Source organism: Simochromis diagramma, unplaced genomic scaffold, assembly GCF_900408965.1.
Source record: "Simochromis diagramma unplaced genomic scaffold, fSimDia1.1 OVJJ01000038.1, whole genome shotgun sequence".
Lineage (NCBI taxonomy): Eukaryota > Metazoa > Chordata > Actinopteri > Cichliformes > Cichlidae > Simochromis > Simochromis diagramma.
In genome coordinates, this window is record NW_024387105.1 from 995,950 (window position 1) to 1,023,130 (window position 27,181).

At 45.9% G+C, this 27,181-nt stretch overlaps 3 protein-coding genes and 1 non-coding gene across 6 annotated transcripts; 3 read left to right on the top strand and 1 right to left on the bottom strand.

The window, feature by feature from the left end:
• The first annotated feature begins 172 nt into the window (after window positions 1-172).
• LOC120743163 (spindlin-1-like) lies at window positions 173-10,612 on the top strand. Of its 3 annotated transcripts, none has more exons than XM_040046744.1 (7): window positions 173-299; window positions 4,588-4,917; window positions 5,002-5,050; window positions 5,197-5,291; window positions 5,482-5,637; window positions 5,946-6,179; window positions 6,645-10,612. In XM_040046744.1, the coding sequence occupies exons 2-7, from the start codon at window positions 4,866-4,868 to the stop codon at window positions 6,842-6,844; spliced, it is 786 nt and encodes a 261-aa protein (XP_039902678.1). In that variant the 5' UTR covers window positions 173-299; window positions 4,588-4,865; the 3' UTR covers window positions 6,845-10,612. The 3 variants fall into 3 exon arrangements, with proteins under 3 accessions (XP_039902678.1, XP_039902679.1, XP_039902680.1); XM_040046745.1 differs by lacking the exon at window positions 173-299 and adding an exon at window positions 335-956; XM_040046746.1 differs by lacking the exon at window positions 173-299 and adding an exon at window positions 335-764.
• A 2,021-nt stretch (window positions 10,613-12,633) lies between these two features.
• On the top strand, window positions 12,634-17,205 carry mak16 (MAK16 homolog (S. cerevisiae)). Its single transcript, XM_040046743.1, has 10 exons — window positions 12,634-13,897; window positions 14,486-14,535; window positions 14,618-14,727; window positions 14,816-14,880; window positions 15,073-15,224; window positions 15,331-15,385; window positions 15,830-15,904; window positions 15,984-16,094; window positions 16,216-16,281; window positions 16,507-17,205. Exons 1-10 carry the CDS (start codon window positions 13,883-13,885, stop codon window positions 16,726-16,728), a joined length of 921 nt encoding a protein of 306 aa, XP_039902677.1. The 5' UTR covers window positions 12,634-13,882; the 3' UTR covers window positions 16,729-17,205.
• Window positions 12,766-12,863, top strand: LOC120743167. The gene has a single exon (XR_005698083.1). It is a non-coding gene; the product is annotated as a small nucleolar RNA U13 (small nucleolar RNA).
• A 3,301-nt stretch (window positions 17,206-20,506) lies between the features above and the next one.
• On the bottom strand, window positions 20,507-25,398 carry LOC120743164 (ras-related protein Rab-14-like). The gene is made up of 8 exons (XM_040046747.1): window positions 25,250-25,398; window positions 24,711-24,769; window positions 24,274-24,327; window positions 23,436-23,613; window positions 21,473-21,539; window positions 21,090-21,177; window positions 20,975-21,005; window positions 20,507-20,803 (listed from the first exon to the last, which is right to left on the bottom strand). The coding sequence occupies exons 2-8, from the start codon at window positions 24,760-24,762 to the stop codon at window positions 20,626-20,628; spliced, it is 648 nt and encodes a 215-aa protein (XP_039902681.1). The 5' UTR covers window positions 24,763-24,769; window positions 25,250-25,398; the 3' UTR covers window positions 20,507-20,625.
• Window positions 25,399-27,181: the final 1,783 nt, after the last annotated feature.

A 27,181-nucleotide genomic window follows, 5' to 3' on the forward strand; every position in this document is an offset into this window, starting at 1 on the left:
GTCTCCTGCTTTTAATCTGAAATACTTTTGCACTTTAGTGGTGACTGGGAGATTAAAAAAAAAAAAAAAGTCCACATAACACTTGAAGGAAAGCATTTCCTTCATTTCATCTTTTACTTTGGTGGCAATATGTAGAGCCGGCGCTCTTATTTTGAAGGGGCGCGCCGCCTCTTTCCCGCCCTCCCTCCATCTTGGCGCAGCTAGCTTGACGCAGCGGAGCGCCAAAGGGAGGCTGAGCGGATCAATTTGGAGCCTCGGCGGCTGATCGGGATTATGCGGCGCTTCTGATCTCTGTGTCGGTAAGAACGTGCGACCCTCACGCGCCGCCGGTGACCGAGCCGTGCGTGCGCCGCTGTTTGTGTGCAGAGCCGCGCGCTCAGCGGCCGTTTTCTCCGCAGCAGACCTCCCTTCTCCTTTGTTCGCCTGCGCCTGCTCTCGCACCGCTGCGGGTTTTCTCGGTACTGGCGCAACATGGCCGCCGCGCGTGCGGGGGAACGAGCCAATTAGCTGCGCGCATATTTTGATATTTAGCGTGAGGATGCAGCTCGATGAGGAGGAGGAGGGGGGCGGGTAAAAGTGTGACCTCTGCGTGGTCATCTTCATCACCACCATCAGCAGCAGCAGGACTAGCTCCTCCAGCCTTCAGGTGCGGAGGGAGCAGCTCTAAGAACCGCTGTGTGCGGGTTTGAAGCCACAACAGTGAGTCGGTCCGGTGTCAGCAGGCCGTCCTCACCTGCCACACAGTCCGGAGGCAAACACCTGAGGTCGGTCCCCCGGTCAACCCCCCTGTCCCCGTGGAGTAAAGGTGTAATCATAATAACCAAAGTATTTTTTATGGCAGAGCTAAAAAAAAAAATGTCAGCAAACTAAAGTTTTAGGTGTTTCCAAGTGGCCGGAGGGCGGAGGTTATCCACTGTGGAGAGGATACTACTCGCGAGCTTAGTGACACTTCACACGTAGGTGTTTTGCTGTTGTTTACTTTATTTTCTCTCATCTGCACACCTTCTGTTTGCTTGGTTTTTTAAAACAATCAAATTAATTTTTCGTAATTTTGTGCTCCAAAATTGGGAGATGTCGGCCCTCTCGCACTAAATTTAAGTCCAATTGTCTCTTTTTAGTTTCTAGTGTCCCTGAACTTCTGTAGTTGTCAGACTTGTTGTTGTTTCTCTGTGACAAATTTGAACCACGATTAGAAAACCTTCCAATAATCGTTTCAAACTGAGTTTACTTGATGCTGATCGTCTTACAGGCATCTGTAGAGCAGGAATTCCCTCAGATATGGACTGCTGTTTCTCAGGTTAAATCCAGACAAGTTCCCCACTATCACTGTCACAATAGGAGCAGAGCCAAAGTGCGTTACGTCCCATGATGTTTCATTCTGGACTGGAATGTGAGCGTGATGATAAAAGTCAAGAAGGCAGCACATTTAATGAAAGTAGGAGTGGTCCCAGCATGGAGCTTTGGGGGATGCCACACTCCACGGGGTGGACAAAACTGAGAAATTTCCTGCTTTGAAGGGGCAAATGAGCAGTGATCAACCATCACGGAACAAAAGCCACGACTTAAACGACATGAGCTGGAAACACTTGTAACAAACAACACAGTGGATCCACAACGCTGTGAAAAACTCTTAGATTTAAAAACAAAGTCAGTATTTTAAAGCAAAACCTCTTTTTTTCCTTTTAACCTGCGGATCGTTCCAGATGCACCGAGGACACAGGGTCAGACTTCATGACCTTTGAACGGGTCGCCGCGGTTCTCCATGTATGTTGCTCACCATTCCAGTAAATCTGAAGGACACACTTTGGTCTTAATGATTTCTGCAAAAGTAACTCAATGGTTAAATTATAGGGAAAAGTTTTAGCCGTTATATTTTCATACAAAACTCAAACCGGATTCAAGCTAAGTTTAAACGGGTCACTGGTGGATTTTAACAGGTCGCTGAAAATAGAAGCCTGAGGAGGAAAGCCTGCAGTGTGAGGAAACAAAGGCTTATTTTGAGCTGTAAATCACGCAGAGCTACTGTGAGAGAGCAGAATAAGTCACCTTTACTAACGAACTCTTAATGTTACCAGATCTATTCAGAATATTGTCTGGAAATCAGATTTAATAAGTAAGTGTCTTATTTCTTCCTGACGTGCGCTTGTCTTTGAGCCATTAAAGGATGTAGGTGAGCAGCTTTGGTGTCATTTCAGATGTTTACAAAGCAGATATTTGGGTTTGAAGCGCACATACGTGGATTCAGTTCAAAATTGTAGAAATATTTCATTACAAATTCATATTGAGTCCAGAGTTTGTTGATCAGATGATGATATTCTTGAATAAAGTATCAGGTTTTGTCAGTGTAGCGCTTACAGACGGGTTTGTTTGGGTCCCTGTTTGGATTCAGTGTGAGAAGGTTTCCCTGCAGATGCTCATTCACCTGTCCGGAGTTTAAAGGCTGCTTCTCAGAGTGACCCTCTATCCTCCTCCTCTGCTGCGAGTCTGCCGTTACGCGGTGATGTCACTGTGACCCGGCGGTTGGTGTCGCAGCAGCAGGTCTGTGGTTTCTGCTGCAGGTGCGGTGACAGCTGCAAACATCAGGAGCAGCTCGGTGCGAATCCTCCCGCCGCCGTTTGTGACCTGGTTAAAGCGTGGAGGGGATTTTCAGGCTCAGTCCTGTTTTCTGTTTGGTTACCAGAGGAAGGCATCTTCGTTCACACCGACTGTTCTACCTGCTGCAGTTCTGTTTTTACGTAGATCTGATCTTTCTAGAGAGGAAGTGACGAGGGTGACTGACTTCTCGTGGTCCTTGAGCTGATTTATCAGATGGTAGGAGGGCTGGTTAACGCTTCGCTTTCTTATTTGGCAGGAACTATATTATTATATATAATAATATGTATTAAAAGACTGTGTGGATATTCGTCTGCTTGGATTTGTTTTTCATGCACAGGTGTTATGTTTTTAATTTTTTTATGTGAATAATATCTACCATCTCACTGCATCGATGCCCAACAAAGAAGGATTATTTTGAACTTTGGATCATACAAAACTGCTGTAGTAGAGTCCAAGAGCAAAAACGTGGCACTTTCATTAAAAACTACAAAATAATGATCAAACATCTATTAAATTAATAATCTGTGTGTCATTAAAAGATGGTGAGGTCCATATACTTGCACTGGCGCTGTCTTTGTTGTTTCAGCTCTTAACTACAACCTGAATTTCCTCAATTCCTGCAGATTTGCAGGAGTCGAATAAATGTGTGTTAGCTTCAGTTCAGTGCTGTATTTCTGGCCTAAAGCTGACAGATACAGCTGTGATCCAGAGTTATAGAACCATCCTGGTCCCGTACAGCTGGAGGAGGAAATAATCCATCTACAGCTCTGCTGTCACTCCCAATATAAATGAAGACAGAAAACTAAACAGCAGTGACGTTTGCAGGGTTACTGAAGTTTGGCTAGCTGCTATATAATGATGTGCTACGTGATCGCTAGCTACACAGCTATGTTAGCATAACATAAACAGTGAAGCTGGAGGATGAATGCTAACACTTTTCCACTCGATAAAAGTTAACCTGAACGTTCCTGATAGTTAGAGACCAATACAGTCGCATGGCAGGATGCTGTAAACGGACCAAACTTCAGTCAGGAGAACAACTGAGATAATCCATCCACAATATGAGGTTAGTGATTAATATACTGCTGCATGGGCTGTAGCTACATCAGAAGGGCTTAAAAATTGCGTTTTAAAATGAATAGGGATGATAATTAAAACCAAGAGAGGCCGACAGGGATCACTGACTGTTTTTCGGGGATTGTTGACATCAAATAGAACGAGATACAAAACAATAAAACATGTTAAAAACACAACAGCTTTAATAAACACAGAGCAGTTTGGGCCCAGAAGCAAAATTCATACATCATCACTTAAAGAGCGGATCAGGCTGTAAACACGTTTGTTTCTTTTGTTTTAACGTGTGAGTCTATGGGACTGACTCACTGCTCACTGAGTAACAAACAGCGGGTTGCAGCATTCCTGACCTTTGACCTCTGACCTTTAGAGCCTTTGACTGCCAACCAGTAATCAGATTAGTCACAAACTCTGCTTTAAATGTATCCAACGCTGGACGTTTTACCTTCAGCAGAGATTTAAAAGGAGACGCCTTCAGCTGCTGTGATTGGTCAGGATCCATAAAACATTAACGTCGCTGCATTCAGTCCGACCTGCGAGATTCATCAGGCTAATCAGTCCTTGCTGTTCACCACGAGTCACTCTGCTGACCTTTTGACCTCCAGTCTAGCAACTGCTCTCATCCAATCAAACGTTGTTAAACTCGTGACTGATAAACTGAGTTTCCTGTTTGGAGTTTTTGTTGTTTAACTGTCAGGATGCATCGTTTAGACTTCCTGTTTCAGCCTCGTGTGCCATGTTTGTTTGTTTGTTTGTTTTCTCCTTTAAAACTTACACATTTTTATTTGGCTTTTCTTTAACAAAACAAGCTTTTTAAACTTTACGTAGTGGTTGTATTAAAACGTCTATATTAAATTCATCACTCTGATGTAAAACGTTGGCGTTTACGTGTCCGTGTCTCCGTCTTTTCCTCCTCAGATTGAACGCATCGTTCCCGTATAGGTTCTGGCAGCTGTGACGTCACTTCCAGGCGTTAGTCTGTACCCAGCCTGAATGCAGCCTCTCCAGGGTCCAGCCTAATTCCTGGTGCTCCTTCACTCCCGCCTCCTCCCTCCTCTCCCCACCCTTTCCCCCTTCCTGCCCCACCCCTCCTTTCCTCCACCCTCATCCTCCACCCTCCACATCAGCCTCACACAAACTCCCAGCATTTAGCCCGGACTGCTGGTGTGGTTGGCTGCTCCTCTACAGGTGGATGAATGAAGACCCCCTTCAAGAGCCCAACGGCGCCGCGGCCCCGAGCGGACGGAGGTGAGTTACATGAGCGAGGCGCTCCACCCATGTCCGTGACACGCTGCCGACTGGTCATCAGACTGATGTGTTTGTGTGTTTCAGGACATTCGGGCGTCTCTGCAAACATGATGAAGAAAAAGAATCCGCACAAGTAAGTAAAACAGTTTTTTTTTCATTTGTACAATAAAGTTTTTAATTAAAAGACACAACAAATGAATGAAAAGTCACCAGCTCGCACCGGTGTCACACCATCTTCTCCTCCTCACCCTTCATCGTGTCTGAACCTCCTCCCTGCAGGAAGCAGAGGACCAGCGTGGGTCCCAGCAAGACCCTGACTCAGCCCAGAAGGAACATCGTGGGCTGCAGGATCCAGCACATCTGGAAGGAGGGCAGTAAGTCGGCTCCATGTGATTCTCCTCTGTCTCATTTTCCTTTTGATGCTTCATATTTGATTAGTTTGGCGAGTTAAACATTAACATGTCCCTCAGTGGATCAAATGATGGTTTATAGAAATGCAGAAAGTTAAGCATCGTGTGAGAACGAGTCACCTGTGCTGGTGTTTACGTGTCTGCTTCCTCTCAGGTAAGTCGTCGCAGTGGAAGGGGACGGTCCTGGACCAGGTGCCCGTTAACCCCTCCCTCTACCTGATCAAATACGACGGCTTCGACTGCATCTACGGCCTGGAGCTGTACACCGACGAGCGGGTGGTGGGGCTGGAGGTTCTGCCCGACAGAGTGGGTGAGGAGCCACCCGTCATGGCCGTCGCGTTTGGCTCGTGGCGGAAATAAGCTGTCAGCCGCAGCGACACACGGCCAGACGAGTTTTAACGTGTGACTGTCACAAACTTTATGGACATCGAGGTCCGCAGCAGCGGCTGCTGATTGGCTCATTGTGTCAGACGTTTTCTGTTGTATTGCTGCAGATTAAGCCGAATACTCGAGTAAATGCACGTAGTTACTGCTGTTACTTTATTTAACATCCTGCCCGGCGTCCCAATGATGTAACCGCACCTCTCCGTGTGTCTCTCTGTCCCGCGATTGGTCCAGCTCCGGCCCGTGTGACCGACTCACTGCTGGCAGACACGATGATCGGTAAGGCGGTGGAGCACATGTTCGAGACGGAGGACGGGCCGAAGGAGGAGTGGAGGGGGATGGTGCTGGCCCGCGCTCCCATCATGACCTCCTGGTTCTACATCACCTACGAGAAGGACCCGGTGCTCTACATGTACCAGCTGCTGGACGACTACAAGGAGGGCGACCTGCGCATCATGCCCGACTCCAGTGAGTGTGAGCGCACTGGGCGGCGTCACAGCTCGCCACGTTTTTCTCTGTTTCAGTAAAAAGTGAAGCAGGAAACTGAGCGCTGAAGCAGCGAGTTGTTGGCATCAAAGAACCAACGTGTTCATGAGTGGGAGCGCTGCCAGTGCTCGCAGGCTCAGCTTCCTTCCTGTGTGTGTGAGAGTAATCCACATGTGGGCCTTTATCGGCTTCTGTGCCATCCAGACGCTTTCTGCTTCCACGCTGGCTGATGTGGGTTCCTTTCAAGGTTTCACTCAAACAAGCTCAGCGCTGCTTTGGTTTTCTGTTTCATGAGGCAGAGTACTCGAGTAAATATTACTGCTGGTACTTCCTGATTATCAAACACCTGCTGCTTTGGTGTGTTTAATACTCTATCAATCGCCTCGTGATCAAATTCTGCAAAGACGATAAATAAAGTTGACCTTTTCTCTGTGTTCGTGTCTGCAGACGACAGCGTGACGGCGGAGCGAGAGCCCGGCGAGGTGGTCGACAGTCTGGTGGGCAAACAGGTCGAGTATGCCAAAGAGGACGGCGGGAAGAGGTCGGGAATGGTGATCCACCAGGTGGAGGCCAAACCCTCCGTCTACTTCATCAAATTCGACGACGACTTCCACATCTACGTCTACGACCTGGTCAAGACCTCCTAAGACCAGAAACCCTGTTTAAAAAAGACTTGCTGAGAACCACCAACCCCCCCAGAAACCCTCTGCCCAGTGCAGACCAGTCAGCTCTGTACTCTCTTTGGTGAAATGCCTTAAAACAGGACAAAAATCCAGACAGCGCCCTTCAGACCAGCTCCAGTCGTCCATCGCTCATCGTTCCACTTTCACAAAATCGGTTTTTGAATAAATAAAATCTGCTTCACCCAGAGGTGCAGAGAGGACTCGATCCTGAGACCCCCACAGAGAGAACGCAAGGTTTTCTGAATAAGTACTCCCTTCCCTGAACCCCGTCGGACCCTCTGCGACCTCCGTTATCTGACGAAGAGGGGGGCGAGCAGCTCTGCGGGGGTCGATGAAGGGACGGGACTTCAGGAGCCGCATTCTCGACGACGTCTATCTGCAAACCAACACTGAGAGATGCAGCGGGGAAACAGACTTTGGGTTCATCACTTGTCTCTTTCTTGTTGCTGTTTGTGTCCCACAATCATTTTGTTTCACATCAAACATCTTCAGTGTTTGTTTTCCCAAATTCAGCATCCAGGAAACAGCAAAGTGTGAATGAAGACACCATACTGTTGTTTTCTGAGCATGTTTTCCATCATTGCAGCTGTGATTTGGGTTCACATCTGTCGTCTCCGTCATAAAAACAGCTGTCCTGGTTGGCTCCAAAGCTGACGTCGGATCTTAAACACAAAATAGTTTTTTTATAAAGGTGTGCTCCCCTTCCTCCTGCTGCTGCTGTAGAGTTTACATGGTTTGTGTCATACCTTTTCTCTGTATTGACACCTTTATGTTTTTATCTGTTGTGTATACTTTTTATTACCCACTTAGCTTGTAGGACGCTTGCGGCTGTTGCAGGTGTGTACAATAATGTTTCTACAACTGACGGATTTCACTTTGCTCACTGACTCTGGATTTGGGCGCTCGTCCCCGGGTTCACGGCTCGCTGTAAAACAGCATAAACTCTTAGCTGATGTAGCTCCGCCCATCACAGTAGGTGGTCTTTTTTTTTTTTTTTTTTTTTCTTGCACCAAACAGCTGACGCATAAACAGCCATGTTGCCTGAACCACATCTCGTGTGCCTGATTAAAAGATCTCAAACTATATGTTTAAAAATCCAACATAATTTCCTTTGTAGTTGCCAAACAGTTCATTCTGATTCTGGATCCAAACGGATTTCAGTCCAGAACATTCCTGTTAGACGACACGTCCCAGGTGAAATACGTTTTGGTTTACAGCGGAGTCTCATCAGCGCGGTTTTTTTCCCCCTTTTTCCAGCGCGAGGAAACGGTTTAAAGTTCTCATCCTGGACTCTGCATTCCCAAGCTCTAGAACAAGTCTTCGTCCTCTAGAACTAAAATACCCAAGTTTAACATCTCACCGCGTTCGTTTGCCGTTTAGGTTCAATGTTTTCTGTTAGATTTCCCACAAGTTCTACAACACTGAGGCAAACATTGTAGACAGTGTTGAGAACCCCAGCTTCCCTGATTCTGGGCCAAATCTGGATTAGAAATCTTAACATCCTCTCAGATTTGGACCTTAACCTGCTCTTCTGGACCCTGTTTGTCTGTTCCCGTCAACATGTATAACAGACATTTTTATTGTCATTATTATTTTATTTTATTTATTTTTTTAAATTATTCAAGAATCTGTTTTATGTTGTCCCAACGTCTGTCCTCTTGGTCGCAGAACCAACTGTCCTAAACTGCCCAGCTATACATCCTAGAACATGAAGGTCGAAATATTCTAGAAAATCAAACATGTTCAGCTTCTGAGGTTTTTGTGGGATAATTGTTTTTTATATTCTAGACTTTTGTTTTGTTCTAGAGTCTGTTTTTCAGTATTGTTTCCCATGAAAGTCTCCGATTCAAGAATGTATCTGGTTTGGAAAGATGATTATGACTTCCAGAGTTGACAAAATATCTTTCAGCAGTTCAGCTAATGTTCGGGGCTCTGTGGTTTTACATCAAACTATGTGCTGCTCTGGATGACTCTGGTTCTGGAGGATATTTGATTGTTTGAACAAAAACGTTTTTTCAAGTGTTGGAAAAAGTCAGTTTTTTTTCCTAGACATCATATGATGGAACATTTATTTCTTCAGTATTTTGTTTGTTCCTCTGTCCCCTCCCACACACTCTTCATCCTGTCTGTGTTGGTTCTGGACGGTCAGATTCTAGAATCGTTTAACTGTGGAACCTTTTTCAGGTTTGATCTCAAACAGCGCTGGAATATTTTCCGGAGTCTAGAACAAATCTTAAATCCTCTTTACAGTTTATTCTAGAATCTGTTTCCAGAATTGCACTAAAATAGATTTTATGTGTATTTTCATTCAAAGAAAAATGCTTGTAGAGTCTTTGGTTGAAATTGTGTTGAATCCTTCTTTACTTGAGACTCTGGAACCTTCTACAACATCAGGCCCAGGCTGCTGTAGAATCAGTGGAAGCCACATGGAGGCGTGTCGACAGTTTCCTTACTAATTCGAGAGCGTACGTGCAGAAAATGGAGCCTGCACATTTGAAGCTCTTTGAGAGCTGCGGTTTGATTCTGTGCGATGCGAGGAAAACGTTGAAGCTGTTTTTGGTCTTTTTGTTTTCAGATTCTAGAAAACATTTGTCTCTGATTGGAGTCACTTCTCTCTAGAGCTGTTCTGGTTTACGTGTGAGTTCTGATTGAAGGCTTGTTGAGGTTCTGTTTTCAGAATCTGATCCCACACAGATCCAAACGGACAGATTCTAGAATCTGTACTTTAATATCCCGTCAGAATGCACATGATGAAAATGCCGTTGAAGGATTCCCACCTTATGTTGTTTTTCCTTAGGCTCTAGAAGCCGTGTCCTCATCCTGACACTAACGTCAGAGTCTAGAGCTCTTTGTCGGTTTGTCTCAGATTGAAATCATCTGTTTTTTTTCTAAACTCTTCAGATTTGATTTGATTATTTTGTATTTTTATTTTATCGGCTGGAGGACGCAGGAACCTGAACACGTTCTGGATGGTGGATTCATACACGTGCACGCATGTCTGCTCACTGTGGCGTGAGCTCCGGCACATTTCACACAGGCTTAATTCCGGAATCTGTTCATCCCATCCACGGCTGTTCTAGAGTCACCGTGACGTTGTTAGGCGTGTTACTTGGCTTCACTACAGTTTACTACAGTTACGAATCACAGGATGTGCTGAGAGACTCCGGTGTGGGGTGGGGGTCGGGCTTGGGGGGTGACGTGAATGCCGAGCCTCCCTGATGTGGAGTGGTGCGTTCAGGAGCCGTTTGTACTTTCCAGGAAACCTTTGATGTGTAGCGTGTGTGTGTGTGGGTGTGTGGGTGTGTGTTCAGAGCAGTGTTGTTTTTGCATGCATATATTAGCTCTGTGTAAATCGATGTGAGTTGCATGTCCGTGTAGTTTTCAGTTGTCCGGCTGTCTGTTGTGGCTTTCGGTGCCTTTTTGTTTCTTCTTCTTTTACTTGTCCCCCGTGTCCCTGATGACATTTGTTGTCAGGTTAATGGTCCAAAAAAAGAAAGGGGAAAAGCATTAAACGGGATCCTGGACCAGCAAGGCACGCAGCCGTTACGAGTCCAGCAGCAGAGCTTGTACAGACGTCGCAGCGGCGGTAATGTGTGTGAACTCTGTTTTGGTTTTGTTCAGTTTTTGGGTGGATCGTCCCTTTAAAGTGTGCCAACCTACAGATGCCAGTGTTGTACAGCAGTGAAAAGCTCACTATTTACTAAAATAAACTGTTTCTCTGTTTTTGCACTCGGACTCGCTCGTTCTTTCTGCCTCCGACACTTCGTTCTGTACAAACTGTGACACACTGATCCTCAGAGAGAGCAGAAACCAGATTTTGGCTTTAGACTGGGACTGGGTGTAAAATGGATTTGGGTTCACTTTTTAACACAGACAGTGGATCTTTGCTGAGCTTGTGTAGTTACCAAAGTAGAAGTGGATCATTGTCTTAAAGCGATAATGTTCCAAAACACAAGTCCACCTGTGATTGGCTCAGAAAACACAAAGTTTTTGTAGTCGGAGTCTGTTTATGAGGTTTATTAAGTATTAAATATTTAGAGTCGTTTGAACATTGCTCTCACTTTAATTGTAACGAAGTGTTTTGAGAGGATAGTCGTGTCCCATATCAAAGAATCCATCCCGGACACATTCGACTCTGCAGGTTTGCATATCGGAAGAATCGTTCTACCGAGGACGCCGTTAATGCAGCGTTCCACACAGCCCTCTCACGCCTCGAATATAAGGACACCTATGTTCGAATGCTGTTTATAGACTACAGCTCAGCATTCAACACCGTCAGCCCAAACAGACTGGTGGAAAAGCACCTCACAGGCAGGCTTCAGGCAGTCAGAGTTGGTATCTCACGTACAAAGATAGTGAGCCCAGGGACCCCCCAAGGCTGTGTGCTCAGTCCACCCCTGTACACCCTCTTCACCTATGACTGCATCCCCTCCCAGAGCAACACCTCCATCATTAAGTTTGCTGACAACACAACCATTGTTAGGCTGATAGCTGTTGGAGAGGAGACGGCCTGCAGTGAAGAGGTGGCTCAGCTGGTGACCTGGTGCCTGGAAAATCTGTCCTTAAATGTTGAGAAGACTAAGGAGGTGATTGTTGACCCGAGGATGAGGAGAGACCAGCTCGCCCCACTATGTATTATTAACCCCGATTCTTTTGTCCCCATGATAGAACAGAGAAAACCGACTCATAGTGTGTTAAAACATTTATATTTCTTTTATTCAATCATCTTCTGGAAGAGAGAGACCCCTGCACAGCCCAAAACGCCAGTTGCAGGATCTCTAACATTTGACACTCAACACGTGTCTTATATGGTGTTATTTCTGTACTTCAGACGTCACACACAGTTTCATTACAAACAAACTCCTTCTACTCAGTTCTTATTTTCTGTGTCTGATTTATTAATATGCCTGTGCACTAAAACTTCCTGTGCAGAGGGTGAAGACCTTCAAATTCCTCTGCACCCACATCAGTGAGGATCTCACCTGGACCCATAACCACGGCAGATCATCAAGAGGGCTCAACAACGACTCTTCTTCCTGAGGAAGCTGAGAAAATTAAGATTAACCTCCAAACTTCTCAGCAATGTTTACAGATGAACAGTTGAGAGTATCCTGACAAACTCCATCAGTGTGGTACGAGAACAGCACCACTCAGGATAGGGACGCACCCACCCACAGCACACACTGTTCACACTCCTGCCATCTGGCAGACGCTACAGGAGTGTGAAAGTAAGGACAACCCACAGGCCATCAGGCTACTGAATCCCTGACTAACTGTCGAACTGTGATTGTCTATCAATAACCTGACCTGTAAATTTGCAACTGTGAACGTTTATATACAATATAACACAACTTCATACAACATAAACAATTTTAATATTTGCACATTCTGAATATCTTAACACTGTGTTGCATAACTACTTGCACTTTCAAATTTTAACTACACCCTACCCTTGTGTACATAAACACATAAGTACTACATTTATTCTTTATATTAGTTACTTGTTTATTTAGTTGTTTGAAGGGAACTCGCAAAGTAACAATTTGATTGCTCAGCGTAACCATTTGTGTTTTGCGGTGTATATGACATTAAACTTCTTCAGTCTTGTGTTTTTATGTTGCAGCTCCCCTCCAGAGCGCTGGGGTCGCTGCAGAGCTGATTTGAACCGCGGTCTTTCCCAGAATGCATCGCTCCCGTCAGCCAGAAACCCGTGCTGCTCTCACGTTTCCCCGCTCAGAAACATTAAAACCTTTTGCGTGCCGCGCTGTCGGAGTTTGCGCAGTGAGCTGATGAAGTCAAGAGAAACGCTCACGTGAAGAAGAGCACCGTCACTCAGAGCGCTGGAGCCGCTCCGTAAAGCCTCAGAGCGCGTGCGCTGTATTATGATCCTTCTTGTTCAAGAAGTATGATGATTGGTGCGTTCACGGACCATCCGTGTAAGGTGCAGCCTTCTTGTTACGCATGCGCCTCAGCCCGTCTGACCTTGACAAGAAGCATTTGTTAGATACGGATCATTAGTCGATGTTCCATATTATCGCTGATCGGGATGCGCCTGCAGTGATGTTCTACTCTACACAGTTCTATCTCAGATTCTGTACTTGTACATGTTTGTAGTAATAGTGTAGTTGTTTTAGTGGTGACACTTTCTTTAGTTGTAAACATGCTTTTTACTGTCGGTGCTGTCGTTTTGTTTTGTCTCAGTTATTTAATGATAAATACACATAAACAGAATCCCAGTCAATGTTTTTGAATGACAGGGATGCCACAGACTCGGAGTGGGTGGTGGGTTAGGTGTCACGTCCCAGTCTGGTGGTCTTTACTTACAAACACCTGTACAGGCTACACAACAACTCTTTAAACCACAATCATGTGAACCTGAATGCACCACAGAGCAAAAACATCTGCTTTAGGGTTCACAGAGAAACAGGAGTCATTTTGTTTGAGTGCAGAAGTGGGTCAGTGAACTCAGCACACAGCAGGCCAGCTGACTCCCCAGAGTCTGACTGCACTGACCCATCAACCCAGCGACCTCCACCTAAATGTTGAAGTCAAGCTGAGCTCCGCCAGTAACGTCTCGGTGATGTGTTTAAGTGTTTCCTGTCATGAGTGGAACTTCTAGTTGTGGTTGTACGGGAGATGGGAGGTGTAGATGAAGTTCTCCACCTGGCCGGGTGCATGCTGATGGAGGCTTCTCTGTTTCCAGTGCTTTTCGCTTTTAATCTCTATTCAATCATCTTTATTCAGCAGCAGCCCAATCACGCCGTTTTACACGAATGCATGCGCTAAGTAATAATAACATCTACAACACACGTTACATCTCGAAGTCTCGCGATGTTTCTTCCGGGTGACGTCACTCCGGATGAGATTTCTGTCCAAACACAGATGGTGTCGCCCTGATCGTCCATGTGGTTCCAGGTCTGCTGAAAAAGCCTCACGCCGTGATCGGAACTTATTTAATTTTATTATATCCGACGAGCCGACCCGCTCTGAGAGGACCCGGAAATGCAGCACGACGACGTAAGTGTCACAAGCTCTTTTAAAGCCGCCGAGAAGCGCTGTTAGCTCTGCGTGCTAACGCTAGCTGGCCGGTGAGAGCTCCGGAGTTTAAAGGAACCATGAGCTGAACCGTACTCATTTATCCGGAGATAAAATACGCGTTTCAACACATCACCAGGCTAAATGCTAGCCGGCTCTTCCGGTCACGCCAAATTCCATTAAATAAAATCTATTTTAACGTTTTTTAGTTTTCCAGCAAACACTCCGATCAATACATCATGAAGCGGAGTCAGTCACAGACCTGCGTGGACCTCACTTCGGCCACAGTTACCCATCATTCTTTTCTCCGTGTGTCGTAAAGATCATCAGGCTCCACATGAAGGAAAAAGACGAACTATAGTCAGACTTAACAAAAGCTCAGCACGCAACACATCCTTAAATAGATTCACGTAAGCAGAAAAGTGCTAAAAATAAATTCACACGATAAAATGAAATAAATAGTAAGTCTAATGGTGAAGTCTCTCAAAGTTGTGACGAATAATTAAATAAAATCATAAAAAAAACTGAGGCAGCAGTAATGTGCATCAGTGTGTGATCCGCCCCCTGCAGGTGATCTGGGACATCATTGGAAACACGCAGTTCTGCTCCTTCAAAGTGAAGTAAGTCACGCTCGGCTTGGATTTATCGACTCGTGTCATTGACGAGCTCTGAGCCGTGTCACGTCTTTGTTTCTCTGTCCAGGACCAAGAGTCAGAACTTCTGCCGGAATGAGTACAACATCACGGGCCTGTGTAACCGCTCGTCCTGCCCGCTCGCCAACAGCCAGTACGCCACCATCAGGGAGGAGAAAGGTGAGTCCTCGCTCGCTCTCATCAGCTTTACCGGCAGATCTCAGGTCAGCAGGTCTTGGGAGTAACGCGAGGAACGTTTGTGTTTCAGGTCAGTGCTTCCTCTACATGAAGGTCATCGAGAGGGCGGCTTTTCCTGCCAGGATGTGGGAGAAGGTGAGCGGCTAAAGTGGGATTATGTCACTCGTCATGGTGGATCACCAGACACGGAGACGTCACGTCTCCTGACGATGGCCCGACGTCCTCGACACGGTTTAAAGAATCTGGTGTAAAAGAAGCTAACTTCAGTTTACAAGATTTTAACTCACGCCTCAAACTGTGTGTGCGTGTGTGTGTGTGTGCGCGCAGGTGAAGCTCAGTAAGAACTATGAGAAGGCTCTGGAACAGATAGATGAGAACTTGATCTACTGGCCTCGATTCATCCGACACAAATGCAAACAGAGGTTCACTAAAATCACCCAGTACCTGATCCGCATGCGCAAACTGGTCCTCAAAAGGCAGTGAGTACTCAGACCGTACTGCAGTACACAAAGTACAGCGAGTACTGCGAGTAGGAAGCTGGTGTGTCGTCCCGCCGCGTTCATCCTGCTTGTCTGTGTGTTTCAGGAGGAAGCTGGTTCCTCTCAGCAGGAAGGTGGAGACCAGAGAGAGGAGGAAGGAGGTGAGACTTTTAACCACACCCAAAGGTGGCGCTTGACCACCTAACAGAGCTGCAATCAGACTACGAGAGGTCGTAGGTCACATTTTCCTTACAAATTAGGAGCCGAGTTTCGGTTTTCCACAGAGAGGGAACGTTCACGTTGAATAAAGTCCGGCTGGAATTCTTTCCTCGCTTTGAAGAGGAACAGCCGTCGAACTGATATTTAAGGCGGAATGACTGATTCGCAGCATCTGAACGGTCCACCTTAAAAGCTGCTGGCAGCTCCTGTTTAGAGGATTCAGGATTTTTTCCTTTTGTCTGAACTTCATAAAATAAAATGATGTAAACATTTGCTAAAAGTTACCAGAAGCACTGCTCATTCCTCTGTAGTTCATCTCATCGTGACCTTTGACCTGGAACAGGAGCTCTGACGGCTGTCTCTTCTTTGTTGGTGTTTTCTTTTAGGAGAAGGCTCTGATTGCTGCTCAGCTGGATAACGCCATCGAGAAGGAGCTGCTGGAGCGACTTAAACAGGGAACGGTACGACGCCAACGCGACCGCTGCTCGCACGCCAAGGACGATCGTGCGGTTTAACTCACGGTCTATGTTTGTGTTTCAGTACGGAGACATCTACAACTTCCCCGTGCACGCCTTCGACCGAGCGCTGGAGCAGCAGGACCAGGAGAGCGAGTCAGAGGAGGAGGAGGAAGAAGAGGAGGAGGAGGACGAGGTGATTGAGGCAGCTGTTACTACACCAGCTGCTGAACATGTTTGTAAAACTTTATTCTGAAAGGATGTCCTGTGTGTGTGTGTGTGTGTGTGTGTGTGTGTGCGCGCGTGCGTGTGTGCAGGACGTCGGGCAGAGAGAGTTCGTAGCAGAAGAAGAAGTGGAGGAGAGCGACCTGAGCGACTTTGAGGTAACTCTTCTCTCTAATGACCAGCAGGGGGCGACTGAAGTCTGATGAACTGCTTTCAGGTCGGACTGAATAAAACAGGAAGTTGAGTCAGAGAGGAGCAGGAAGTCAGAATCCAGAGACGTGTTGACGCAGTTTTGTCCTTTCAGACGTCGGTCGCCGCTCTGCTGGCGTGATCTTTAAATGCGATTGTTTGACTGTTACATTAACTGGACTTCCTCCTTGCAGGACATGAACAAGCTGAAGACGAGCAGTGATGAGGAGGAGCAGGACGAGTCCAGCGAGGAGGAGGAGGAGGAGGTTGAAGAGGAGATGGAGGTGCAGACGAAGGCTTCGCGGTCTAAAGGCAAATCTCCGGCGAACGGCTCGGCGGCGAGGAAGAAGCGAGCGTACGTGGAGATCGAGTACGAGCAGGAGACAGAGCCCGCCTCCAAGAGCAGAGCCACGTAGTGACGCTGTGCCCTCGAAGCAAACTGACTGCCGAGGACACGCCCCCTCGCTCCCTCACCTTGTGTTACCACGGCAACATTACATAGCTGAGGGGATTGTCCGACCAGCTCTTCTGTTCATGTTTAAAGTCTCGCTCGGCTGGAAGTCATGTGACCAGCACAGAAAGACACTGATTGATTAATTGGCCTTTGATAATCAAACAGCCTGATCAGAATGAGTTTTCCCGTTTCACACTTTAAAGACGAATCCATGACTCGCTGCATGTGATCACATGACTGCTGCTTTCACTTTAAACATGAGCAGGAAGTGGAGCCAAAAACAGAACATTACGTGAGGAAGCGCCCACAGTGACGCGAACGACGGCTTTTCTGTTCGCCGCGCTAACGGAGAGAAGACGGACGTGAATGTTTTTCTAAACCCTGTAAACATTTTTATGTTTGAAATAAAAATGAACTTGGAAAAAATGTGAACTTTGAATGCAGTGAATTTTAGTTATAAATGAATTTAATGTTAACTGAGATAAAAGTCTGCACTGCCCTCTGCAGGCAGACAAAAGAATTACAGTTGAACACAAGAGCAGTGAGTCATCGGCGTATATACAGCATATATATAGTTTATTTACAAAGAACTGAGTCTCCACAGTTGGACAATGACAGCTGCAGAGAATCATTGCAAACAATCAAACAATCAGAATAAGCTTTTTTTAATTTTAGCAGATTTCTGAAAAATGAACAGACAGAAAAACAGCGACTCCATCACCTGATCTCCACCTCACTGTTATAGTTGCACATGCTTCAGCCAAACAGCAGCGCCTCCCTCAGGCTGATCAGACGATTTTGCTACGAGCACACGGAAAAATAAAAAGGACGTCAGCTGTAGTTTAACCTGATTTCGCTGCATCGTCTTCTCATTAATATATAGAAATTAAGACTCTGAACAGCGTAACGACCGAGGCCATCCCATAAAGTTTTTCCCATTTTGCATAAGAAGTCTTGTGTAATAGTTTTGGATGCTGAGCGCTTTGGCGAGGGAAGCTGAAGGCGCCGATCCCGGTGACGCCTCACAGACTTTTTGGTCACTGCAGAGTAAAAACAAACTTCCGGGTTTTTTTTATTTTGGGGTCGATCAGGAAAAAACAAAGACAGGACGCCTGAAACGCTTCGTGTTTGTTTTCACCGCATAAAGGTTTTATTGTTAAATCACTCATCATAGTTGGAGCGCGCTGCTGTCCACCAATCAGACGACAGCAGAGGGTAAAGTCACCGATCGTGCCCCGTTCAGACAGATGTGGACGCGTCACACCCAGATGCTGAGGTGACGTTTTTACTTCATATAACGTGACCTCGGCGCGAGCAGTGACATGATGACCATACGGCGCCCCGGAGGCGACAAAATTCCCCAATTAAGAGATCTGCTGAGTGACGCCATGTTAAATCTACACAAACGGGATAATTTATCATTTCTTTTGTTTTCCTGGGTTTAACCAGTCGACTTTTTCTGGGTCATCATTCACTTTAATACTACAGACAAAAATTCTCAGAATGTTTTAAAATTTACGTCATATTTTCCAATTTCCCCCAAAAATAAAGTGCAACAAAACTGTAGGAATGTAGAAATACACAACAGGTGATTTACATGCATTAAAGGTAATTAAAAACATTAGTGTAATCATTTCAGTAACGATCAAAGATCCTTTTTGTTAATTTCTGTCAAAAAGTTCCAAAACTTTAAATTTTAATAAAATGTGCAATAACCTTCATGTTGAAGAGACTCCAGCTCAGCCAGCCGTACTGTGTGTAATACCACTCTCTACCACAGGATGGAGCCGTCGTCCACGCCTGGTTTAAGGTTAAATGGCAGCACACCTGCTGGTGAAACACTGCCCCCTGGTGGTGAAACTTTTAATGGCTCATGGACCTTCAACTCCATCTCTCCGGGTTTTGTCACTTCTGGGACTCAAAGGAAACATTTCTCGGGTATTTTGTTAATTTTAGTGTAAATAAGCAGAAATACAGGTAGACTAATTCCAGGTTAACTGATCCAAACTCTAAATGCAAAAGCTGCTCCCTCCCATTAGTGCTCACAGACTTTGGTGGTTTAAAAGTGTGAAATGAAATCTGGCAGAGCATCACTCGGAGCTTTGGGAAGCTTTTAGTGCAGGAATGATTTTTCAAAGAGGAAAACAGTAGATCCAGAAACCATGAAGGCATCATTTTTTCCACAAAGCAAATTCTCCCTCAGATACGCTCGCTGGTGTCTACCTGACGTTTGAAGCAGTGACGTCTCCACAGCAGCGCGGCGGAAACCAGAGAAAGCACAGTGATAAAGTGCAATCCTGGCTCAACAACGCAAACACAATGGCCACAAGGGGGAGCTGTGGGAACATCCTGTATTTATTTGGTTAAAACCAAAAACAGAAACAAGAAAATAATGAAGGCATTTAATAAAAATCCATCCTGAACTGATCCAGCGAGGGGCCGGAGAGACGTTCGGGTTCTTCATCCCTCACAGAGCGACCGAGACTCACATCAGTTCACAGACTTCATAAATTGAAATGGTGGCTGTGTGGGTGGAGCTGCAGGCGCAGACTGTCTCATCCGATGGTTTCTAACCGACCTTCCGACCTCTTTCCTGTCACTATTTTCCTCCCTTGGAGCTGGGAGCTGGGAGCTTGCAGTAATTTTCATGCATTCAGACGATGCATTCAAATGACTTTCATACTACACAGCAGTGGTGAAAAAACAAAACCTGGCAGCTGTACTGGCTTCGTGCAGACAGAAAGAGGCAATAAAAGCTAAAACGCCGTCACGACTCGATGGTTGGGGTGCTCCTTTCTCGTTGCTCTCTCAGCTTCTGCTTCCTAAAATAACAGAGGTGGATTTCTGCAGGAGCTCAGAGGCTCCTTCAGTCAGCTTCCAGCTTCACAGCGCTCAGGTGTCCTCTTTGGTTCTGAAGGTGACAGACGTCCGCTGGCCTGCGCTCCGGTTCCGTCTACAAGCTCACAACATTTCCCTGCAGAGAGCTGAACATCCCGGGTGAGCCGAGACATCCAGGCAGAGCCAACCGAGGGATGGAGTTTGAACGTAATCAGAATTGGGAACCTGGACTCGGACTGAGAGCAGCGAGTCTGCTTATTTTGAATTTCATTTTGTCCCAATTTGGTTTTGTTTGTCTGAATTTAAACATTTCACTTATGGGAGAAAAAACGAAAGATGCTAAATCTGTGAAACCTTCACTTTAGTCCGGAATCAGTCGACCCTACTCTGGACTCTGCACAGTCCAGGCCGCACGCCGGCCCGCCGTAGCTGACTGACAGGAGTCCTCCGTGATCGCCAGCGTTCACCGTCACGTCCTGCTGCGGCGGTTTGTCTGGGTCGGTCTGATCAATGGCGCCGATTGGTTTGTTGATAAGGAAGCCCGAATTTTATGGAAAACCAAATGTGGCGTACTCACGACGATCCTGATCGAGTCTGCAGGAGGTTTTTAATGCGTGTGAGCTGAAGCATCCTCGATGGAGACGCGGTGGGGAGAGCGGCCCAGTTTGGGGGAGTTCTCTGGTTTTGAGATGAAAGCGTTGTGGTTTACAAAGGCCAGATTGACACAGGTCTGTGCTGAGACTGGTTTTGGATGAGGTCGCCGCCTCGGTTGGTCCTGATCTGGGAGCCTTTCTGAGCCAGTTCACGCTGCAGAGATGTGCTTCTAGATTTGGTTTTCAGGATCGGGTGAGAGTTGGTAAAGTCTCGAACGGATGGAGGATTGTTGAATCTTGCTTTGGATTAGAAAACGGCGGGTGGACAGCGCCGATGATGAGTGTGGACTGGTTCTGGGTGTGAGTGTTAGTGCCCGGCGGAGTCCGTGTGTCGGTCTGTTCGATGCGTTCGTACTTTCTGTTCAAGGTTAACAGCTGCAGCCTTCCTTTGCTGGCTGGTTGTCGGGGTTGGGGCGTCCCCCCTGCAGCGTCGAAGGTTTGTGCTGGACTCCCGACTCGGCGGCGTTCAGGTCCAGGCTGCCATCTTGAATGTTCTGGTAGATCCTCTTCGCTGCCTCCAGGAAGGCCTCCTCCACGTTCTCGCCTCTGCAGAAGAAGCAGAGGCCAAACTCGTCAGGACTTATTAAAACATCAGTCATCACAAAGACCCAGAAACACGTGTTCATGCACTTCACCGTTCTGTGGTGTGAACGGGTTTCTGAATGAATCATAACCATCGAGCCACTACGAGCTTCCTCTCTAACACGCCGTACTTACGTCTTGGCACTGGCCTCCAGAAACAGCAAACCTGAGAAACAGGAAGCAGAAATCAGAGAAATCAGCGAGTCTCCGTCTGCTGCTGAGCGTTTATCTGATCGTGCGAGCGTCTCACCGTTCTCCTCGGCAAACTGTTTGGCCTCCTCGTACGTCACGTCTCTCTGAGCCTCCAGGTCGGCCTTGTTGCCGATCAGAATAATCACCTACGACATGGAGACACGCAGACTGAGCAGCGACTCTTCAGCGCATCACAGGTTAAAGGATGTTTCGTGCACAGCAGCTTAACAGGTGTTTGTTAGCTGCACGGGGTTACTGCCATAAACGTGAGCAGGGATGTAATAACTGTTTACTTGTAGCTGCGGTCCAGCCAAGTCTGTTTACGCACCGCAGCTCTGGGTCACTTTCACCTTCAGACTCCATTTTGAAATCATTCTCTCTCTCCTGCCTGAAAAGAAGATTTAAAAGAGTCGCCACAGAAGTCTGCGTGGGCGCACTCACCGTGTTTGGGTTGGTCAGGTTCCTGGCGTCCGTCAGCCAGCTGCTCAGGTGATTGTAGGTACTTCTCCTGAACACACAAAAATAACAAAGTCAATACACTCTCTGAACGTTTGTCTGACATTTAGTCCACAGCAGCATCGACTGTCAGGGCGCCATCAGAGTCACCGCCTGGCAAATATTTAGTTTGGATGAGAATCCTACAAAGGAACCGGTTCTTGTTCGACCTGCTGCTTTCAAGTCACTCTCTAAGATTTAAACATTACCGCCCACCATCAGCCAAGAGCAGGTGGAGGCCTCCATCAACAACCTCATCACATGAAACATAACACTACTTTTAAAGGGACAGTCTACACCCTGCATCACACATGAGTGTGATCCACAGAAAATTCACTCATGCAGGAACTTTTTCCTTTCTCACGTCTACATTCAAAAGTGGCTTCAGGGCGATTAATGTTTTAAGGTCGATCCTACAATAATACACACAGAGAAAAACCCAACAATCATATGAGCCCCTATGAGCAGCACTTTGGCGACAGTGGGAAGGAAAAACTCCCTTTTAACAGGAAGAAACCTCCAGCAGAACCAGGCTCAGGGAGGGGCGGGGCCATCTGCTGTGATTGGTTGGGGTGAGAGAAGGAAGACAGGATAAAAGACATGCTGTGGAAGAGAGACAGAGGTTAATAACAGATATGATTCAGTGCAGAGAGGTCTGTTAACACATAGTGAGTGAAGAAGAAACACCCAGTGCATCATGGGAATCCCCCGGCAGCCTACATCTATTGCAGCATAACTAAGGGAGGATTCAGGGTCACCTGGTCCAGCCCTAACTATATGCTTTAGCAAAAAGGAAAGTTTGAAGCCTAATCTTAAAAGTAGAGATAGTGTCTGTCTCCTGAATCCAAACTGGAAGCTGGTTCCACAGAAGAGGGGCCTGAAAACTGAAGGCTCTGCCTCCCATTCTACTTTTAAATACATGGACAGATAGAGCTGGGTGTCATCTGCATAGCAGTGAAAATGTATGCTATGTCTTCTAATGATGCTGCCTAAGGGAAGCATGTATAATGTAAACAGAATTGGTCCTAGCACTGAACCCTGTGGAACTCCATAATTAACCTCAGTGTGTGAAGAGGACTCTCCATTTACATGCACAAACTGGAGTCTATTAGATAGATATGATACAAACCACTGCAGCACAGTACCTGTAATACCTACAGCATGTTCTAATCGCTCTAATAGGATATTATGGTCGACAGTATCGAACGCTGCACTGAGGTCTAGCAGGACAAGCACAGAGATGAGTCCACTGTCAGAGGCCATAAGAAGATCATTTGTAACCTTCACTAAAGCTGTTTCTGTGCTGTGATGAGCTCTGAAACCTGACTGAAACTCTTCAAATAAACCTCTGCAGATGATCTGTTAGCTGTTTGACAACTACTCTTTCAAGGATGTTTCAGATCCACCAAAACAAAAAAAGCTGAGCACAGAGATAATGCTCAGTTCCTCATGCCTCAGTGCACACTTCCTCCTGCACAGTGGTATAACTGGCGGATGTAGACTGTAGAAATAAAATAGTTCCAACGTGAAGCCGCTCACCGGAGCGTCTGTGGATCACTTCCATTTTTATCAGTTTATTTTGTTTTAACTGATGTATTTAATCTAACATGACTTTACATACACATTCATCATTTATTATTCATCTAATGGTTTGACTTTTTCTACTAGGACAGAAACTTACATTCATTTCGTTTATGTTTTGTTTTGTATGAAATGATCTTCACTGCATATCTGATTTGTTTTGTTGGTTTTTGTCTTTTTATCAGTTTGTGATCTCAAACAACAAAGTGCTGAATTAGCAGCTCAACAGGACGGCGCAACCAGAGTTTTACATTTATGGTGAACTGTCCCTTTAAGTAAACAGGACACAGATTTCTCCTCCTCCATCCACCCTCGCCTGCCTAGGTACCTGGTGATGTCGTAGACCATGAGGGCCCCGGCGGCCCCCCTGTAGTAGGACCTGGTGACGGCCCTGAACCGCTCCTGACCCGCCGTGTCCCATATCTGCAGCTTCACCTTCTGCCCGTGGACCTCCATGATCCTCGTCCCGAACTCCACCCCGATGGTGTGAGGACAGTCTGCCATGACTGCAGCGCACACACACACACACAGGAATTGGACGGGCAGTGGTCACCAACAGGTAAGTAAAGGTAAAAATGTTTGTGTTTGTTGCTGTCTCAGGCACAAACACACGAAATCTGTTATCAGAATGAATTTCATGAAACCATCCAGATAAAATCAAACACACGAGTCGCTTTTTGTTTTTTTCCTAGCATAACAAACTGAATGCTAAAAGCTAATCTATTTACATTGTTCATCAATTCAAAGAAATCCTGTTAAATGTTTCCAAAGTTGGAGGTTTACGGTTACATCAAAATGAAGAAAAAAAAAACATAAATCGATATTTATGAAGCCCGAACTTGACACTTGATCATTATTAAGATATTTATATGATAAACTAGAGCCGTGCTGTTAAACAGCTAAGACGGATTCCTAATCAACAAACTTGACATTATTAGAAAAAAAGACTCTAAAAGTCAGCCTGAACTGATTTTCCACTGCTTGCCTTTCAAAATAAAAGACCTAGAAACACAGGCTGTACCACTTTGCCCCCTCATACCCAAACAGTGGTGGTAAATTTTAAATATCCATAACTCACAATTTCATCATACATGCATAATAACAATAAAAGCCTATTCTATTCTATTCTATTCTTAAACAAAGAGAAGAAGAAAAGCAGCACTCACACTTCTTCTCTGTGAACTGATGCAGCAGACACGACTTCCCGACTCCCATATCACCTGCAGACAGACAAACACAGGTGAGGTCGGCCACCAAGGCTGACAGTGATCAGGAAACACCCGGATGAAGCGTTTTTACTCCCTGTGATTGAAGTGTTCCTGCTCATTCACCGTCCAGTTTCACTCCTGGACTTTACCAGAGCAGCGCTGCATGAGTCACAGCTCAACATCGTCTTTATTTAATATCTGCACCCGCTGCAGACACTCCACATTTACCAGCGCCAGGTTCTGCACTTCTGCAAGCTTAGTCTAGAAGGAGGGAGTTTACTGATGTGAGGGGCAGCGGTCACGGATACAGAACGGTTATTATAAACGGACTCATGCAAAGCTGCTCTGGCAGAGCTGCGGGAGTAAACACAGGAGCTGGAGCTCGGGTCACTCACCGATGATGATGTATTTGAAGATGTAGGAGTAGTTGTAAGGTGCGGCTGTCATCGTGATCCTGCGGAGAGAAAACAAAGAAATGTGTTTGGTTTAAACCGAGAACCTGAGCTCAAACACGGGGCTCCACCCTCGGTCTGAGCCCGGTCACAGTGATCCTCTGAGCTCGGTCTGAGCCTCCAAACACACCGAGTGAGACACAAACAGCTCAGAGAAGGAAGCAGCCGGCTGAGCTAGCAGAAGCTAACGCCGAGCCCAGCGTTAGCTTTAAACACCGTGACAGCCCCGCGGAGAGGAAGTTTTCATCCTCATCACACGTATGAAACGCTGACGGCTCAACCACAGGAACCCCCCGAGGAGTCCCCCGAGCCCCCCTGGAGCTCCACTCCTGGAGCTAAGTGGCTAACAGCTGCACTGCTGTCTACGCCTTGCTAACAGCTAAACGCTAACGGCAGGAGGTCACTTTCTGAAGCTTTTACAGTAAAAACAACCGAATAATAAACCAATCAGACAGGCGGCGTTACACGTCGCTGTGTTTTACCTTCAGTCCGGGTGTCTATCCGACCTGTAAAGCTGCTTAAAACGCTGGTTCGCCGGGTAGTTTTATCTAACTTGATGGGTCGCTTGCTGAGCCGTCAGGAAAATCTTCTACCTCTTCCGCGACTCTTCCTCATCAAGGAGAAAAGAGGTAGTATCGCGAGACTTACAGCTTCCTACTGCCGCCCAGCGGACGAGAAGGGGATTTAGACACACCCAACCGTCCCGTTTGTAACTTTATTTATTTACATCTTTCTTTCTTTCTTTCTTTCTTTCTTTCTTTCTTTCTTTCTTTCTTTCTTTCTTTCTTTCTTTCTTTTTAAAGTGACCCAAATTAGTTAATAGAAGCTCTTGTTTCTATAGATATGTTACCAAATTACTGCGACAATGAAAAACACTGAAAAATGTGACGATTGTCTGCAGGTTTGCAGTCAGAAACAGAAGGGTTCCTTTACCCTTTAACTCCTAATGGGGTTCACAGAGGTCATATGTAGTTATTTTGAAAATGTTTGACTGAAATAAATGAGCTTCTAATGTTGCAAGAAGGTCCTGAGTTAGGCTCCACCATCAGGCTGGGGTCTTTTTGTGTGGAGTTTGCATGTTCTGTCCAGGTACTCCAGCTTCCTCCCACATTCCAAAGACATGCAGTTAGTGGGGTTAGGTGGAAACACTAAATTGCCCATAGGTGTGAATGGTTGTCTTTCTCTTTGTGTTAGCCCCGTGACAGACTGGTGTCCACTCCAGTTTGTGTCCTGCCTCTCGGCCTACAACAGCTGGGATAGGCTCTACCACCCCCGCGACCCTGACACGCGGAAGCAGCAGAGGATGGATTTTGTCGATACAGTTGGACAAATGAAAACATGCATTATATTTATTGAAAACATAAACTTGGTTTAATATAAGTAAATTACAGGATATTCTCAAGTAGAAGAATAACTTATATTTCTAAATAAAAAGAGGCCTGAGTAATTTTGTAATCCAGCTGCTCTCCCTTGATTTTCTGATAGCTGTGGAATTATTATTATTATTATTGTTATTGTTATTATTATTGTTATTATTATTACATTAGTTTGTGGAGCATCACTGAAGCCTTAAAGCCAGAATGTTAGCAGATATTTTTCTTCTTGTGTATTTTCTAAATGTGTTTGTGTACTGGATGATAACAGTGGGCACATTGTTAAAGTGACTTTGTATTTAAGGTTTCTCTGTGCATGCCCGTGCATAATGAGAGCACTGGCTCGCCCTCTCTCTCCTCCCTCCTGTGCTGAGGTCACAGACTCGCCTGGCAGAACTCAAACTGCTTCTCACAGAGCAGATAGAGGGAGTTCAGGGAGGAGGAAACAGGAGGAAATCTGTTTGCTGTTTGATGTTGGATTCTTTAGCAGAGATATGAGCCTGAGGATCAGCAGACACTGAGACGACCGACATGGACAAACAGAAAGGTACCGTGACCCATAACAAGTCTTACAGATGTTTCAGGAATAACGACAGAGGCATAAAACTCATCCACACATGAAACCTGACGTTACCTGATATTTGTTTTTTATATTTAAAAATGTTTCACATGTATGAAATCATACACAGCATGCATGTTTCAGATGTAATCTGATTACAAATGGAGATTTACTTTGAAACTTTCCTTTAATGTGTTTAACATCCACGTATTCTTTTGTCTTTCATATCACGTGGAAAAAAATGTTAAAACTAATTGTAATAAAGTACTAACAAAGCACTCAGCAATTACCAGGGCCAAAACTTGCAGTTCCTCCAGTTTCCACCGGGGGCAGCAGCGAGTCGGTCCCCATAGACTCCCATGTTAAAACTTTACAGCAGTAATAAACACTTTTACAGCCCGATGTAAACTGTTCGGTCTCTGTAGGTATATTTGTGGTGGGTTGTATAGGTCACCTGTAAAAGGTTTAAGGTTTGCATTCTT

Bases quoted from the DNA above. Each gene is read 5' to 3' on its own strand.
- LOC120743163 (XM_040046744.1), top strand. From the start codon at position 4,866: ATGAAGACCCCCTTCAAGAGCCCAACGGCGCCGCGGCCCCGAGCGGAC. The intron at 5,051-5,196 runs GTAAGTAAAACA...TCCTCCCTGCAG, and splicing joins AAGAAAAAGAATCCGCACAA to GAAGCAGAGGACCAGCGTGG. The intron at 5,292-5,481 runs GTAAGTCGGCTC...GCTTCCTCTCAG, and splicing joins GCACATCTGGAAGGAGGGCA to GTAAGTCGTCGCAGTGGAAG.
- mak16 (XM_040046743.1), top strand. The intron at 14,881-15,072 runs GTGAGCGGCTAA...GTGTGCGCGCAG, and splicing joins CTGCCAGGATGTGGGAGAAG to GTGAAGCTCAGTAAGAACTA. The intron at 15,386-15,829 runs GTGAGACTTTTA...GTTTTCTTTTAG, and splicing joins CCAGAGAGAGGAGGAAGGAG to GAGAAGGCTCTGATTGCTGC.
- LOC120743164 (XM_040046747.1), bottom strand. From the start codon at position 24,762: ATGACAGCCGCACCTTACAACTACTCCTACATCTTCAAATACATCATC. The intron at 24,328-24,710 runs GTGAGTGACCCG...GTCTGTCTGCAG, and splicing joins CTTCAAATACATCATCATCG to GTGATATGGGAGTCGGGAAG. The intron at 23,614-24,273 runs GTGAGTGCTGCT...TGTGCGCTGCAG, and splicing joins TCAGTTCACAGAGAAGAAGT to TCATGGCAGACTGTCCTCAC.